This window comes from Panulirus ornatus, chromosome 41 (assembly GCF_036320965.1).
Source record: "Panulirus ornatus isolate Po-2019 chromosome 41, ASM3632096v1, whole genome shotgun sequence".
Classification (NCBI taxonomy): Eukaryota; Metazoa; Arthropoda; class Malacostraca; order Decapoda; family Palinuridae; genus Panulirus; species Panulirus ornatus.
The window spans coordinates 11007459-11026275 of NC_092264.1; the positions used below are offsets into that span (position 1 = coordinate 11007459).

Here is an 18817-nt window from a genome sequence, read left to right on the forward strand (position 1 = left end):
CAATTCAAAGTTTGCTGTTATGATGTAACTTGGAAGGGGCTTTATAACCCTGAAGGAATTTTAACATGTAATTAACTACATTTCATGCATCTGCAAATGTAATCATACTTTGATATTATGGAGACTAAATAATTGTAACTATTTGTAATTTAGAATTTGGGAGATTAATTGTAACTGAAAATTGTAATGGACCATAAATCATGTACTAGTTCAAAACGTCTCTCCTGTATTTCTGTATTAAGCATCACCTACGATTACGTTAAATTATCTTGTGCGACAGTTAATGAAATACGTCATAGCTATGTTATCAATCTACGTACCTTCCAGCACAACACATTAGTGGGGCTTTCCACATACCTGTAACGTCATACACGAGGAAGATCCACACACACACTCACACACACACATATACGCGCGTTCATATGCACTTTGTATTTGTGTGTGTGTGTGTGTGTGTGTGTGTGTGTGTGTGTGTGTGTGTATGATTGTGTGTGTTGTTGATTGGTTGGTAAGGATATTCTTTGTATGTATGGCTCATGGTGAAGTGCCTGAGGATTGGCGGAATGCGTGCATAGTGCCATTGTACAAAGGCAAAGGGGATAAAGGTGAGTGCTCAAATTAGAAGTATAAGTTTGTTGAGTATTCCTGGTAAATTATATGGGAGGGTATTGATTGAGAGGGTGAAGGCATGTACAGAGCATCAGACTGGGGAAGAGCAGTGTGGATTTAGAAGTGGTAAAGGATGTGTGGATCAGGTGTTTGCTTTGAAGAATGAATGTGATGAATACTTAGAAAAGCAAATGGATTTGTATGTAGCATTTATGGATCTGGAGAAGGCATACGATAGGGTGAACAGATACTTTGTGGAAGGTTTTAAGCGTACATGGTGAAAGAGGCAAGTTGCTAGAAGCAGTGAAAAGATTTTATCGAGGATGTAGGGCATGTGTACGAGTAGGAAGAAAGTGATTGGTTCTCAGTGAATGTCGGTTTTCGGCAGGGGTGCGTGATGTCTCCATGGTTGTTTAATTTGTTTATGGATGGTGTGGTTAGGGAGGCAAATGCAAGAGTTTTGGAGAGAGGGGCAAATATATAGTCTGTTGTGGATGGGATGGTTAGGGAGGTGAATGCAAGAGTTTTGAAAAGAGGGGCATATTAAGCAGTCTATTGTGGATGAGGGCTTGGGAAGTAAGTTGTTCGCTGATGATACGGCGCTGGTGGCTGATTCGGATGAGAAACTGCAAAAGTTGGTGACTGAGTTTGGTAAAGTGTGTGAAAGAAGAAAGCTGAGGGTAAAAATGAATAAGAGCAAGGTTATTAGTTTCAATAGGGTTGAGGGACATTTTAATTGGGAGGAAAGTTTAAATGGAGAAAAACTGGAGGAAGTGAAGTGTTTTAGATATCTGGGAGTGGACTTAGCAGCAGATGGAACCATGGAAGCGGGAGTGAGTCAAAGGGTGGGGGAGGGGGCGAAGGTTCTGGGAGCGGTGAAGAATGTGTGGAAGGCGAGAACGTTGTCTCTGAGAGCAAAAATTGTTATGCTTGAAGGAATAGTGGTTCCAACAATGTTATATGGTTGCGAGGCGTGGGCTATAGATAGGGTTCTGTGGAGGAGGGTGGATGTGTTGGAAATGAAATGTTTGAGGACAATATGTGGTGTGGGGTGGTTTGATCGAATAAGTAATTAGAGGGTAAGAGAGATGTGTGGCAATTAAGAGTGTGATTGAGAGAGCAGAAGAGGGTGTGTTGAAATGGTTTGGTCACATGGAGAGAATGAGGGAGGAAAGACTGACAAAGAGGAGGATACATGTGTCAGAGGTGGAGGGAACAAGGGGAAGCGGGAGACCAAAGTGGAGGTGGAAGGATGGAGTGAAAATGATTTTGAGCGATCGGGGCCTGAACATGCAGGAGGGTGAAAGGCGTGCAAGGAGTATATATATATATATATATATATATATATATTTTTTTTTTTCTTTTTTTTTATACTTTGTCGCTGTCTCCCGCGTTGCGAGGCAGCGCAAGGAAACAGACGAAAGAAATGGCCCAACCCCCCCCCCATACACATGTATATACATACGTCCACACACGCAAATATACATACCTACACAGCTTTCCATGGTTTACCCCAGACGCTTCACATGCCCTGATTCAATCCACTGACAGCACGTCAACCCCGGTATACCACATCGATCCAATTCACTCTATTCCTTGCCCTCCTTTCACCCTCCTGCATGTTCAGGCCCCGATCACACAAAATCTTTTTCACTCCATCTTTCCACCACCAATTTGGTCTCCCACTTCTCCTCGTTCCCTCCACCTCAGACACATATATCCTCTTGGTCAATCTTTCCTCACTCATTCTCTCCATGTGCCCAAACCATTTCAAAACACCCTCTTCTGCTCTCTCAACCTCGCTCTTTTTATTTCCACACATCTCTCTTACCCTTACGTTACTTACTCGATCAAACCACCTCACACCACACATTGTCCTCAAACATCTCTTTTCCAGCACATCCACCCTCCTGCGCACAACTCTATCCATAGCCCACGCCTCGCAACCATACAACATTGTTGGAACCACTATTCCTTTTAAACATACCCATTTCTGCTTTCCCAGATAATGTTCTCGACTTCCACTCATTCTTCAAGGCTCCCAGGATTTTCGCCCCCTCTCCCACCCTATGATCCACTTCCGCTTCCATGGTTCCATCCGCTGCCAGATCCACTCCCAGATATCTAAAACACTTTACTTCCTCCAGTTTTTCTCCATTCAAACTTACCTCCCAATTGACTTGACCCTCAACCCTACTGTACCTAATAACCTTGCTCTTATTCACATTTACTCTTAACCTTCTTCTTTCACACACTTTACCAAACTCAGTCACCAGCTTCTGCAGTTTTTCACATGAATCAGCCACCAGTGCTGTATCATCAGCGAACAACAACTGACTCACTTCCCAAGCTCTCTCATCCACAACAGACTTCATACTTGCCCCTCTTTCCAAAACTCTTGCATTCACCTCCCTAACAACCCCATCCATAAACAAATTAAACAACCATGGAGACATCACACACCCCTGCCGCAAACCTACATTTACTGAGAACCAATCACTTTCCTCTCTTCCTACACGTACACATGCCTTACATCCTCGATAAAAACTTTTCACTGCTTCTAACAACTTGCCTCCCACAACATATATTTTTGATACCTTCCACAGAGCATCTATATATGTATATATATATATATATATATATATATATATATATATATATATATATATATATATATATATATATATATATATATATAATTCACCCATCACTATAACCCGGTCTCGTGCATCAAAACAACTAACACACTCATTCAGGTGCTCCCAAAACACTTGCCTCTCATGATCTTTCTTCTCATGCCCAGGTGCATAAGCACGAATAATCACCCATCTCTCTCCATCAACTTTCAGTTTTACCCATATTAATCGAGAATTTACTTTCTTACATTCTATCACATACTCCCACAACTTTTGTTTCAGGAGTACTGCTACTCCTTCCCTTGCTCTTGTCCTCTCACTAAACCCTGACTTTACTCCCAAGACATTCCCAAACCACTCTTCCCCTTTATCCCTGAGCTTCGTTTCACTCAGAGCCAAAACATCCAGGTTCCTTTCCTCAAACATACTACCTATCTCTCCTTTTTACACATCTTGGTTACATCCACACACATTTAGACACCCCAGTCTGAGCCTTCGAGGAGGATGAGCACTCCCCGCGTGACTCCTTCTTCTGTTTCCCATTTTAGAAAGTTAAAAATACAAGGAGGGGAGGATTTCTGGCCCCCCACTCCCGTCCCCTTTAGTCGCCTTTGAATGCAAAGGTGAGTAATGTGGCAGTTGAGGGAATAATTGGTATACATGGGGTGTTCAGTGTTGTAAATGGAAATGGTGAAGAGCTTTTAGATTTCTGTGCTAAAAAAGGACTGGTGATTGGGAATACCTGGTTTAAAAAGCGAGATATACATAAGTATACGTATGTAAGTAGGAGAGATGGCCAGAGAGCGTTATTGGATTAAGTGTTAATTGACAGGGGCGCGAAAGAGAGACTTTTGGATGTTAATGTGCTGAGAGGTGCAACTGGAGGGATGTCTGATCATTATCTTTTGGAGGCTAAGGTGAAGATTTGTATAGGTTTTCAGAAAAGAAGAGTAAATGTTGGGGTGAAGAGGGTGGTGAGAGTAAGTGAGCTTGGGAAGGAGACTTGTGTGAGGAAGTCCCAGGAGAGACTGAGTACAGAATGGAAAAAGGTGAGAACAATGGAAGTAAGGGGAGTGGGGGAGGAATGGGATGTATTTAGGGAATCAGTGATGGATTGCGCAAAAGATGCTTGTGGCATGAGAAGAGTGGGAGGTGGGTTGATTAGAAAGGGTAGTGAGTGGTGGGATGAAGAAGTAAGATTATTAGTGAAAGAGAAGAGAGAGGCATTTGGACGATTTTTACAGGGAAAAAATGCAATTGAGTGGGAGATGTATAAAAGAAAGAGACAGGAGGTCAAGAGAAAGGTGCAAGAGGTGAAAAAGAGGGCAAATGAGAGTTGGGGTGAGAGAGTATCATTAAATTTTACGGAGAATAAAAAGATGTTCTGGAAGGAGGTAAATAAAGTGCGTAAGACAAGGGAGCAAATGGGAACTTCAGTGAAGGGCGCAAATGGGGAGGTGATAACAAGTAGTGGTGATGTGAGGAGATGGAGTGAGTATTTTGAAGGTTTGTTGAATGTGTTTGATGATAGAGTTGCAGATATAGGGTGTTTTGGTCGAGGTGGTGTGCAAAGTGAGAGGGTTGGGGAAAATGATTTGCTAAACAGAGAAGAGGTAGTAAAAGCTTTGCGGAAGATGAAAGCTGGAAAGGCAGCGGGTTTGGTTGGTATTGCAGTGGAATTTATTAAAAAAGGGGGTGACTGTATTGTTGACTGGTTGGTAAGGTTATTTAATGTATGTATGACTCATGGTGAGGTGCCTGAGGATTGGCGGAATGCGTGCATAGTACCATTTTACAAAGGCAAAGAGGACAAGAAAGAGTGCTTAAATTACAGAGGTATAAGTTTGTTGAGTATTCCTGGTAAATTATATGGGAGGGTATTGATTGAGAGGGTGAAGGCATGTACAGAGCATCAGACTGTGGAAGAGCAGTGTGGTTTCAGAAGTGGTAGAGGATGTGTGGATCAGGTGTTTGCTTTGAAGAATGTATGTGAGAAATACTTAGAAAAGCAAATGGATTTGTATGTAGCATTTATGGATCTGGAGAAGGCATATGATAGTTTTGATAGAGATGCTCTGTGGAAGGTATTAAGAATATATGGTGTGGAAGGCAAGTTGTTAGAAGCAGTGAAAAGTTTTTATCGAGGATGTAAGGCATGTGTACGTGTAGGAAGAGAGGAAAGTAGTTGGTTCTCAGTGAATGTAGGTTTGCGGCAGGGGTGTGTGATGTCTCCATGGTTGTTTAATTTATTTATGGATGGGGTTGTTAGGGAGGTAAATGCAAGAGTTTTGGAAAGAGGGGCAAGTATGAAGTCTGTTGGGGATGAGAGAGCTTGGGAAGTGAGTCAGTTGTTGTTCGCTGATGATACAGCGCTGGTGGCTGATTCATGTGAGAAACTGCAGAAGCTGGTGACTCAGTTTGGTAAAGTGTGTGAAAGAAGAAAGTTAAGAGTAAATGTGAATAAGAGCAAGGTTATTAGGTACAGTAGGGTTGAGGGTCAAGTCAATTGGGAGGTAAGTTTGAATGGAGAAAAACTGGAGGAAGTGAAGTGTTTTAGATATCTGGGAGTGGATCTGGCAGCGGATGGAACCATGGAAGCGGAAGTGGATCATAGGGTGGGGGAGGGGGTGAAAATCCTGGGAGCCTTGAAGAATGTGTGGAAGTCGAGAACATTATCTCGGAAAGCAAAAATGGGAATGTTTGGAGGAATAGTGGTTCCAACAATGTTGTATGGTTGCGAGGCGTGGGCTATGGATAGAGTTGTGCGCAGGAGGATGGATGTGCTGGAAATGAGATGTTTGAGGACAATGTGTGGTGTGAGGTTGTTTGATCGAGTAAGTAACGTAAGGGTAAGAGAGATGTGTGGAAATAAAAAGAGCGTGGTTGAGAGAGCAGAAGAGGGTGTTTTGAAATGGTTTGGGCACATGGAGAGAATGAGTGAGGAAAGATTGACCAAGAGGATATATGTGTCGGAGGTGGAGGGAACGAGGTGAAGTGGGAGACCAAATTGGAGGTGGAAAGATGGAGTGAAAAAGATTTTGAGTGATCGGGGCCTGAACATGCAGGAGGGTGAAAGGAGGGCAAGGAATAGAGTGAATTGGATCGATGTGGTATACCGGGGTTGACGTGCTGTCAGTGGATTGAACCAGGGCATGTGAAGCGTCTGGGGTAAACCATGGAAAGCTGTGTAGGTATGTATATTTGCGTATGTGGACGTATGTATATACATGTGTATGGGGGGTGTGTTGGGCCATTTCTTTCGTCTGTTTCCTTGCGCTACCTCGCAAACGCGGGAGACAGCGACAAAGCAAAAAAAAAAGAAAGAAAAAAAAAATATATATTTGTTACGAACTCAATACCTATTCTAGCAAGGTCACCAATTACATATATAAGTTACAAATACTATACTGATACTTGTCTTTGCAGGGACATTAGATTTGTTACGGTACACAACACAGGATAACACAATCTTAACGTTATGGGGTTAAAGCAAACACCCGGGTTAAATCTAAATATAATACAAGAAATAAGAATACAAGATGACAAGCACATTAATCGGGTACAAACACTCTCGTTAACACTTAACATTCAATATTCCACATTCTACATTCCAGGTAAGATTTCAAACCAGGAGATCTCTTTCGTTTATGACAATCTGACTATAAAAGCATGACACAGGACATTCGTTGGGCAATTATGTGACAAGTTTTGATATCTTTACACTTAGCTAAACCTGACGTGACACGGTAAACATCTTACAATCTAGGGTAGCGGTGGCTACGGGGTTCGAGACAGGGAAAGCCTACATTACCTTGCTGGGCTGGGGACTGCTGAAGGAATCGACTCCCAGGCGATCGTCTGAGCCTTTTATCTGAAGGACCAGCAAGGCAGGAACAGCTAGCCTCGCCTTGACCCACCACCTATGGCTACGATAGGTTGGAATGACCACAATTACCCTTGATTGGTCAAGAGACTGATTGTCACGCCCTCATCCCGACGTGATTGGCTGGAGGAGGCCTAAGGTCCGGCCCTCATCTTGCGTAGAGTTCAACCTCCTTTGTTCCCTTGTTTACGACAGTAGCGAATGTACGGGATGACATACCCCGTAGCTGGCCCCACGACCTGACCTGACGCCACTGATAAGGGTTCGGGTGCTGGAGGACTGGTCAACATCTGCTTCAAAACAGGAATACTCAGACAAATAACTCGGTCAGGGAAGTGAGGTCCGAGCTGTTAGCAGTGGGAGACCCTAATCCTCGTCCAAACAAGAAGTACAACACCACCCTACACAAAGACACACAATATATATATACGAACATGTGGACACACACACACACACACACACATGTTCGTAAATATATATATATATACATATATATATATATATATATATATATATATATATATATATATATATATATATATATATATATATATATATATACATATAATGTGTGTGTGTGTGTGTGTGTGTGTGTGTGTGTGTGTGTGTGTGTGTGTCTCAGTCTGTCTGTCTGTCAGTCTGTCTGTCTGTCTGTCTGTCTCAGTCTGTCTGTCTGTCAGTCAGTCTGTCTGTCTGTGTGTGTCTGCGTGTGTGTGTGTGCGTGTGTATGTGTGTGTGTGTGTGTGTGTGTGTGTGTGTGTGTGTGTGTGTGTGTGTGTGTTTACATAGGGTATGACCTTAGACTTAAACAGTAAAACCTTAACATTTTACAAGTGACCCAAAGAGACATAAACAATGAACAAGATAAAGGCATCCGGAAACAAAAAACGATTTCCAAAACGAATCATGAATCAGCTTCCTCACCACCCCGACCCGCCCCGCACCACACCGCTCCGTCCCGCACCGACCCGCCCCGCACCACACCGACCCGCCCCGCACCACACCGCTCCGTCCCGCACCGCCCCGCCCCGCACCACACCGCTCCGTCCCGCACAGCCCCGCCCCGCACCACACCGCTCCGCCCCGCACCGCCCCGCCCCGCACCACACCGTCCCGCACCGCCCCGCCCCGCACCACACCGCTCCGGCCCGCACCGACCCGCACCGCACCACCTCACCCCGCACCGCCCCGACCCGCACCACCCCGCCCCGCCCCCCACCACCCCGACCCGAGCCGCCCTGACCCGCACCACCCCACCTCGCACCGCCCAGACCCGCACTGCACCACCTCACCCCGCACCGATCCGTCCCGCATCGCTCCGCCCCGCCCCGCACCACCCCGCCCCGCACCGCCCCGACCCGCACCAACCCGCCCCGCACAGCCCCGACCCGCACCACCCCGACCCGCACCGCACCACCTCACCCCGCACCGCCCCGACCCGCACTGCACCACCTCACCCCGCACCGCCCCGACCCGCACCACCCCGCCCAGCACCACCCCGACCCGCACCACCCCGCCCCGCACCGCCCCGCCCCGCACCACCCCGCCCCGCACCACCCCGCCCCGCACCGCCCCGCCCCGCACCACCCCGCCCCGCACCGCCCCGACCCGCACCACCCCGCCCAGCACCGCCCCGCCCCGCACCACCCCGCCCAGCACCACCCCGCCCAGCACCACCCCGCCCCGCACCACCCCGCCCCGCACCGCCCCGCCCCGCACCACCCCGCCCCGCACCGCCCCGACCCGCACCGCCCCGACCCGCACCGCCCCGCCCCGCACCACCCCGCCCCGCACCGCCCCGACCCGCACCACCCCGCCCCGCACCGCCCCGACCCGCACCGCCCCGCCCCGCACCACCCCGCCCCGCACCGCCCCGACCCGCACCGCCCCGACCCGCACCGCCCCGCCCCGCACCACCCCGCCCCGCACCGCCCCGACCCGCACCGCCCCGACCCGCACCGCACCACCTCATCCCGCACCGCCCCGTTCCGCCCAGCTACGCCCCGTCCCTCCAGCACCGCCTAGCCCCGCAACGCACCACCCAACCCTGCACCGCATCGTCCCGCTCAGCACCGCCCCGCCCCGGACCATCCCGCACCGCACCGCCCAGCACAGCACCACCCCACCCCGCCCCACCCCACACTGCCCCGTCCCGCACCACATCGCCCCGCCCAGCACTGCCCCGAGTCGCCCCACCCCACACGCCCCGTCCCGCGTTAAACACCACAGGTGACCTAACCACCGCGTTGAACACCAGATATGACCTTCTACCCACCGCGTTGAACACCAAAAATGACCTGCTAGCCACCACGTTGAACATCAGAGATGACCTTTTAGCCACCACGTTGAACACCAGAGATGACCTAGCCACCACGTTGAACACCAGAGATGACCTAACCACCACGGTGAACACCAGAGATGACCTAGCCACCACGTTGAACACCAGAGATGACCTTCTAGCCACCACGGTGAACACCAGAGATGACCTAGCCACCGCGTTGAACACCAGAGATCACCTTCTAGCCACCACGTTGAACACAGGAGATGACCTAGCCACCACGTTGAACACCAGAGATGACCTTCTAGCCACCATGTTGAACACCAGAGATGACCTTCTAGCCACCACGTTGAACACCAGAGATGACCTTCTAGCCACCACGTTGAACACAGGAGATGACCTAGCCACCACGTTGAACACCAGAGATGACCTTCTAGCCACCACGTTGTACACCAGAGATCACCTTCTAGCCACCACGTTGAACACCAGAGATGACCTTCTAGCCACCACGTTGTACACCAGAGATCACCTTCTAGCCACCACGTTGAACATCAGAGATCACCTTCTAGCCACCACGTTGAACATCAGAGATGACCTTCTAGCCACCACGTTGAACACCAGAGATGACCTTCTAGCCACCACGTTGAACATCAGAGATGACCTTCTAGCCACCACGTTGAACACCAGAGATCACCTTCTAGCCACCACGTTGAACATCAGAGATCACCTTCTAGCCACCACGTTGAACATCAGAGATCACCTTCTAGCCACCACGTTGAACATCAGAGATCACCTTCTAGCCACCACGTTGAACATCAGAGATCACCTTCTAGCCACCACGTTGAACACCAGAGATGACCTTCTAGCCACCACGTTGAACATCAGAGATCACCTTCTAGCCACCACGTTGAACACCAGAGATGACCTTCTAGCCACCACGTTGAACACCAGAGATCACCTTCTAGCCACCACGTTGAACACCAGAGATGACCTTCTAGCCACCACGTTGAACATCAGAGATCACCTTCTAGCCACCACGTTGAACACCAGAGATCACCTTCTAGCCACCACGTTGAACACCAGAGATGACCTTCTAGCCACCACGTTGAACACCAGAGATGACCTAGCCACCACGTTGAACACCAGAGATGACCTTCTAGCCACCACGTTGAACACCAGTGATCACCTTCTAGCCACCACGTTGAACATCAGAGATCACCTTCTAGCCACCACGTTGAACACCAGAGAAATCGTTTTATGCTTTTGTGTTTAGAAACCATGACTTATGATTATCTTGTGTTGGCAAGATGATGGCCACAGTGGCCATGTGTTGGCCAGAGTACTGATCGAATCCTGTGTTGGCGGTGATGGCCACAGTGGCCATATGATGGCTAGAATACTTACCTCATTATGTGTTGCTGTGATGGCCACAGTGGCCATGTGTTTACCAGAGTATTTATCTCACCCTGCGTTGGATTGGTGGCCACTGTGGCCATGTGCTGCCCAGAGCGTTTTCTTCACCCTGATGGTTGGATGGCCACAGTGGCCACGTGTTGCCCAATGTGTTTTCCTCACCCTGCTTGTTGGATGGCCACCGTGGCCATGTGTTGGTCAAAGTCCTTACCCCACCCTGTGTTGGAGTGATGGCCACAATGGTCATGTGTTTGATAGAGAACTTAACCCGATATGTACGTGCTGGCCATGAATGCTAACAGTGAGTCTATGAGATATATATACACAGTAATCGAGAGTACTCACCCTGAGCTCGTGTCCTGGCCACAGTGGCCACTGCAACAGCCACCAACAACAGTGATACCTGCGAACCCTTTCTCATGACGACTATACGACTCTGTGGTGAATGAAATCAACAAAGGAAGTGACCGGTCAACCCATCTCACAGCCTGTTTATATACTCCTGCCACCGGTGGTAACACATAGATGCCATCAACTTCAATATCCTCCAATCTGGCTTGGAGTAAATGTGATTATAAATAAAGCTGAATAGATGGATAAAATCAATGACATACTCCTAAGTAATTGTATCCGCAGTTTTAGATGAACATAACAAAATAATAAAGTAATTGTAATTGACAATTCAAAGTTTGCTGTTATGATGTAACTTGGAAGGGGCTTTATAATAAACCCTGAAGGAATTTTAACATGTAATTAACTACATTTCATGCATCTGCAAATGTAATCATACTTTGATATTATGGAGACTAAATAATTGTAACTATTTGTAATTTAGAATTTGGGAGATTAATTGTAACTGAAAATTGTAATGGACCATAAATCATGTACTAGTTCAAAACGTCTCTCCTGTATCTCTGTATTAAGCATCACCTACGATTACGTTAAATTATCTTGTGCGACAGTTAATGAAATACGTCTTAGCTGTGTGATCAATCTACGTACCTTCCAGCACAACACATTAGTGGGGCTTTCCACATACCTGTAACGTCATACACGAGGAAGATCCACACACACACTCACACACACACACATATACGCGCGTTCATATGCACTTTGTATTTGTGTGTGTGTGTGTGTGTGTGTGTGTGTGTGTGTGTGTGTGTGTGTGTTGTTGTTGATTGGTTGGTAAGGATATTCTTTGTATTAATGGCTCATGGTGAAGTGCCTGAGGATTGGCGGAATGCGTGCATAGTGCCATTGTACAAAGGCAAAGGGGATAAAGGTGAGTAATCAAATTAGAAGTATAAGTTTGTTGAGTATTCCTGGTAAATTATATGGGAGGGTATTGATTGAGAGGGTGAAGGCATGTACAGAGCATCAGATTGGGGAAGAGCAGTGTGGTTTTAGAAGTGGTAGAGGATGTGTGGATCAGGTGTTTGCTTTGAAGAATGAGTGTGAGAAATACTTAGAAAAGCAAATGGATTTGTATGTAGCATTTACGGATCTGGAGAAGGCATATGATAGGGTGAACAGAGATACTTTGTGGAAGGTTTTAAGCGTAAATGGTGCAAGAGGCAAGTTGCTAGAAGCAGTGAAAAGTTTTTATCGAGGATGTAGGGCATGTGTACGAGTAGGAAGAAAGTGATTGGTTCTCAGTGAATGTAGGTTTGCGGCAGGGGTGCGTGATGTCTCCATGGTTGTTTAATTTGTTTATGGATGGTGTGGTTAGGGAGGCAAATGCAAGAGTTTTGGAGAGAGGGGCAAATATATAGTCTGTTGTGGATGGGACGGTTAGGGAGGTGAATGCAAGAATTTTGAAAAGAGGGGCATATTAAGCAGTCTATTGTGGATGAGGGCTTGGGAAGTAAGTTGTTCGCTGATGATACGGCGCTGGTGGCTGATTCGGATGAGAAACTGCAAAAGTTGGTGACTGAGTTTGGTAAAGTGTGTGAAAGAAGAAAGCTGAGTTTAAAAATGAATAAAGGCAAGGTTATTAGGTTCAATAGGGTTGAGGGACATGTTAATTGGGAGGAAAGTTTAAATGGAGAAAAACTGGAGGAAGTGAAGTGTTTTAGATATCTGGGAGTGGACTTAGCAGCAGTTGGCACCATGGAAGCGGGAGTGAGTCACATGGTGGGGGAGGGGGCGAAGGTTCTGGGAGCGGTGAAGAATGTGTGGAAGGCGAGAACGTTGTCTCTGAGAGCAAAAATTGTTATGCTTGAAGGAATAGTGGTTCCAACAATGTTATATGGTTGCGAGGCGTGGGCTATAGATAGGGTTCTGTGGAGGAGGGTGGATGTGTTGGAAATGAAATGTTTGAGGACAATATGTGGTGTGAGGTGGTTTGATCGAATAAGTAATTAGAGGGTAAGAGAGATGTGTGGCAATTAAGAGTGTGATTGAGAGAGCAGAAGAGGGTGTGTTGAAATGGTTTGGTCACATGGAGAGAATGAGGGAGGAAAGACTGACAAAGAGGAGGATACATGTGTCAGAGGTGGAGGGAACAAGGGGAAGCGGGAGACCAAAGTGGAGGTGGAAGGATGGAGTGAAAATGATTTTGAGCGATCGGGGCCTGAACATGCAGGAGGGTGAAAGGCGTGCAAGGAATAGAATATATATATATATATATATATATGTATATATATATATATATATATATATATATATATATATATATATATATATATATATATATATATATATTCTGGGGGCCTTGGGGAATGTGTGGGGGTCGGGAGCGTTGTCTCGGAGGGCGGGGGTGGGTGTGTTTGGGGGAGTGGTGGTTCCAGCAGTGTTGTGTGGTTGCGGGGCGTGGGCTGTGGATGGAGTTGTGAGCGGGAGGATGGATGTTCTGGAGGTGAGATGTTTGGGGGCGGTGTGTGGTGTGGGGTGGTTTGGTCGAGTGGGTGGCGTGGGGGTGGGGGAGATGTGTGGAAGTGAGGGGAGCGTGGTTGAGAGAGCGGAGGAGGGTGTTTTGAGGTGGTTTGGGCGCGTGGAGAGGGTGGGTGGGGGGGGGGTTGACCGGGAGGATGTGTGTGTCGGAGGTGGGGGGAGCGGGGAGAGGTGGGAGACCGGGTTGGGGGTGGAAAGATGGAGTGAGGGGGATTTTGTCTGATCGGGGCCTGAACGTGCGGGGGGGTGGGGGGGGGGGGGGGGGAGTGGAGTGGGTTGGATCGGTGTGGTGTGCCGGGGTTGACGTGCTGTCGGTGGGTTGAGTCGGGGCATGTGGGGCGTCTGGGGTGACCCGTGGAGGGCTGTGTGGGTGTGTATGTTTGCGTGTGTGGACGTGTGTATGTGCATGTGTATGGGGGTGGGTTGGGCCGTTTTCTTTCGTCTGTTTCCTTGCGCTGCCTCGCAGGCGCGGTGGACAGCGGCAAAGCAAAAAGAAAATATATATATATATATATATCCCTGGGGATAGGGGATTAAGAATACTTCCCACGTATTCCCTGCGTGTCGTAGAAGGCGACTAAAAGGGGAGGGAGCGGGGGCTGGAAATCCTCCCCTCTCACTATTTTTTTTAATTTTCCAAAAGAAGGAACAGAGGGGGCCAGGTGAGGATATTCCAAAAAAGGCCCAGTCCTCTGTTCTTAACGCTACCTCGCTAACGCGGGAAATGGCAAATAGTTTAAAAGAAAAAAAAAAAAAAAAATATATATATATATATATATATATATATATATATATATATATATATATATATATATATATATATGACTCATGGTGAGGTGCCTGAGGATTGGCGGAATGCGTGCATAGTGCCATTGTACAAAGGCAAAGGGGATAAGAGTGAGTGCTCAAATTACAGAGGTATAAGTTTGTTGAGTATTCCTGGTAAATTATATGGGAGGGTATTGATTGAGAGGGTGAAGGCATGTACAGAGCATCAGATTGGGGAAGAGCAGTGTGGTTTCAGAAGTGGTAGAGGATGTGTGGATCAGGTGTTTGCTTTGAAGAATGTATGTGAGAAATACTTAGAAAAGCAAATGGATTTGTATGTAGCATTTATGGATCTGGAGAAGGCATATGATAGAGTTGATAGAGATGCTCTGTGGAAGGTATTAAGAATATATGGTGTGGGAGGAAAGTTGTTAGAAGCAGTGAAAAGTTTTTATCGAGGATGTAAGGCATGTGTGCGTGTAGGAAGAGAGGAAAGTGATTGGTTCTCAGTGAATGTAGGTTTGCGGCAGGGGTGTGTGATGTCTCCATGGTTATCTAATTTGTTTATGGATGGGGTTGTTAGGGAGGTAAATGCAAGAGTTTTGGAAAGAGGGGCAAGTATGAAGCCTGTTGGGGATGAGAGAGCTTGGGAAGTGAGTCAGTTGTTGTTCGCTGATGATACAGCGCTGGTGGCTGATTCATGTGAGAAACTGCAGAAGCTGGTGACTGAGTTTGGAAAAGTGTGTGGAAGAAGAAAGTTAAGAGTAAATGTGAATAAGAGCAAGGTTATTAGGTTCAGTAGGGTTGAGGGTCAAGTCAATTGGGAGGTGAGTTTGAATGGAGAAAAACTGGAGGAAGTGAAGTGTTTTAGATATCTGGGAGTGGATCTGGCAGCGGATGGAACCATGGAAGCGGAAGTGGATCATAGGGTGGGGGAGATGGCGAAAATCCTGGGGGCCTTGAAGAATGTGTGGAAGTCGAGAACATTATCTCGGAAAGCAAAAATGGGTATGTTTGAAGGAATAGTGGTTCCAACAATGTTGTATGGTTGCGAGGCGTGGGCTATGGATAGAGTTGTGCGCAGGAGGATGGATGTGCTGGAAATGAGATGTTTGAGGACAATGTGCGGTGTGAGGTGGTTTGATCGAGTGAGTATCGTAAGGGTAAGAAAGATGTGTGGAAATAAAAAGAGCGTGGTTGAGAGAGCAGAAGAGGGTGTTTTGAAGTGGTTTGGGCACATGGAGAGGATGAGTGAGGAAAGATTGACCAAGAGGATATATGTGTCGGAGGTGGAGGGAACAAGGAGAAGAGGGAGACCAAATTGGAGGTGGAAAGATGGAGTGAAAAAGATTTTGTGTAATCGGGGCCTGAACATGTAGGAGGGTGAAAGGAGGGCAAGGAATAGAGTGAATTGGAGCGATGTGGTATACCGGGTTGACGTGCTGTCAGTGGATTGAAGCAAGGCATGTGAAGCGTCTGGGGTAAACCATGGAAAGCTGTGTAGGTATGTATATTTGCGTGTGTGGACGTATGTAATACATGTGTATGGGGGGGGGTTGGGCCATTTCTTTCGTCTGTTTCCTTGCGCTACCTCGCAAACGCGGGAGTCAGCGACAAAGCATAAAAAAAAGAAGAAAAAGAAAAAATATAATTTGTTACGAACTCATATACCTATTCTAGCAAGGTCACCAATTACATATATAAGTTACAAATACTATATGATACTTGTCTTTGCAGGACATTTGATTTGTTACGGTACTCAACACAGCGATATCACAATCTTAACGTTTTGGGGTTTAAAGCAAACAGCGGGTTAAATCTAAATATAATACAAGAATAAGAATACAAGATGACAAGCACATTAATCGGTAAAACACTCTCGTTAACAACTTACATTCAATATTTCCACAGTCTACATATCCAGGTAAGATTTCCAAAACCAGGAGATCTCTTTAGTTTATGACATCTGACATATTAAAAGCACATGTCATCAGGACATTCGTTGGGCCATTATGTGACAAGTTTTGATATCTTTACACTTAGCTAAACTGACGTGTCACGTGTAAACATCTCTTACAATCTAGGGTAGCGGTGGCACGGGGTTCGAGACAGGGATAGCCTAATTACCTTGCTGGGCTGGGGACTGCTGAAGAATCGACTCCAGGCGATCGTCTGAGACTTTTATCGGTAGGACCAGCAAGGAGGGAACAGGTAGCCTCGCTGGACCCACCACCTATGGCTACGATAGGTTGGAATGACCACAATTTCTTGATTGGTTCAAGAGGACTGTGTCACGCCCTCATTCCCGACTGATTGGGCCTGGAGGGCCTAAGGTCCGGCCCTCATCTTGCGTAGAGTTCAACACTCCTTTGTTCCCTTGTTTACGGACAGTAGCGAATGAACGGGATGACATCCCTCGTTGTTGGCCCCACGACTGACTGACTCACTGATACGGGTTCGGGTTCTGGAGACTGTGTTCAACATCTGCTTCAAAAAAACAGGATTACTAAGATAAATAACCTCGGTCAGGGAGTGAGGTCCGAGCTGTTAGCGTGGGAGACCTAATCCTCGTCCAACATGAAGTACAACAGCCACCTACACAAAGACACAATAATATATTTATACGAACATGTGGTCACACTCACAACTACAACACATGTTCGTAAATTATATTTATATACATATTATATATATATATATATATATATATATATATATATATATATTATATATATATTATATTATATATAGATATACATTAATGTGTGTGTGTGTGTGTGTGTTAGTGGTGTGTGTGTGCTCTTGTGTGTGTGTGTCTCAGTCTGTTCTGTTGCAGTCCTGTCTGTCTGTCTGTTGTCTCAGTCTGTCTGTCTGTCAGTCAGTCTGTTGTCTGTGTGTGTCTGCGTGTGTGTTTTTGTGTGCGTGTGTATGTGTGTGTGTGTGTGTGTGTGTGTGTGTGAGTGTGTGTGTGTGTGTGTGTTTACATAGGGTATGACCTATAGACTTAAACAGTAAAACCTGAAACCTTTTTACAGTGAACCAAAGAGACATAAACAATGAACAAGATAAAGGCATCCGGAAACAAAAAACGTTTTCCAAAACGAATCATGATTCGCTTCTCTCAACCACCCCGACACGCCCCGCACCTCACCGCTCCGTCCCGCACCGGAACCGCCCGCACCACACCGACCCGCCGCACCTCACCGGCCTCGTCCCGCACCGCCCCCGCCCCGCACCACACAGCTCCGTCCCGCACAGCCCCGCCCCGCACCACACCGCTCCGCCCCGCACCGCCCCGCCCCGCACCACCTCCGTTCCCGCCACCGCCCCCGCCCCGCACCACACCGCTCCGGCCCGCACGACCGCACCGCCACCACTCACCCGCACCGCCGACCCGCCCACCACCGCCCCCGCCCCCCCCCACCACTCCGACCCGAGGCCGCCCTGGACCCGCCGACCCACCTCGACCGCCCAGACCGCACTGCACCTCCTCACCACGCACGAATCCGTCCGCATCCTCCGCCCGCCCCGCACACCCCGCCCCGCTCCGCCCCGACCCGCACCTCAACCCGCACCGCACAGCCCCGACCCGCCCACCCGACCCGCACCGCACCACCTCACCCCGCACCGCCCCGACCCGCACTTGCACCAAAAACCTACCGCACCGCCCCCGACTCCGCTACCACCCCGCCCCAGCAACCACCCCGACCCGCACCACCCCGCCCCGCACCGCCCCGCCCCGCGACCACCCCGCCCCGCACCACCCCGCCCCGCACCGCCCAGCCCCGCACCACCCCGCCCCGCACCGCCCCGAACCGCACCACCCGCACCAGCACCGCCCCGCCCCGCACCACCCCGCCAGCACCACCCCGCCCTGCACCACTCCCGCCCCGCACCACCCCGCCCCGCACCGGGCCCCCGCCCCGCACCACCCCGCCCCGCACCGCCCCGACCCGCACCGACCCGACCCGACCGCCCCGCCCGCACAACCGGCCCCGCACCGCCCCGACCCGCACCCACCACGCCCCGCACCGCCCCGCCCCGCACCGCCCCGCCCGCTCCACCCCGCCCGACACGCCCGACCGCACCGCCCCGGACCCGCACCGCCCCGCCCGCCACCACCCCCGTACCCGCACGCCCCCGGACCCGCACGCCCCGACCCGCACCGCACCACCTTTCATCCCGCACCGCCGTTCCGCCCAGTACGCCCTGTACCTCAAGCACCGTGCTTAGGCCCCGCAAAACGCAACCACCCAAACCCTTGCACCGCAGCATCGTCCCGCTTCGCACCGGCTCCCCCGCCCCGGACCATCCGACACCGCACCGACCAGCACAGCC

At 48.9% G+C, this 18817-nt stretch overlaps 1 protein-coding gene across 2 annotated transcripts in view; it reads right to left on the reverse strand.

The window, feature by feature from the left end:
- LOC139761676 (venom protease-like) overlaps positions 1-18817 on the reverse strand; it is a 70173-nt gene that overhangs the window by 42064 nt on the left and 9292 nt on the right. Inside the window, exon 1 of one of the 2 annotated variants that reach the window (XM_071686003.1) lies at positions 11165-11284. The exons of the other annotated variant lie outside the window; for it this stretch is intronic. Within the exon in view, the coding sequence (XP_071542104.1) occupies positions 11165-11240 (76 nt within the window). The 5' untranslated portion in view covers positions 11241-11284. Of the gene's footprint in view, positions 1-11164; positions 11285-18817 lie in introns of those variants that run through there. 2 annotated transcript variants of the gene reach the window in all.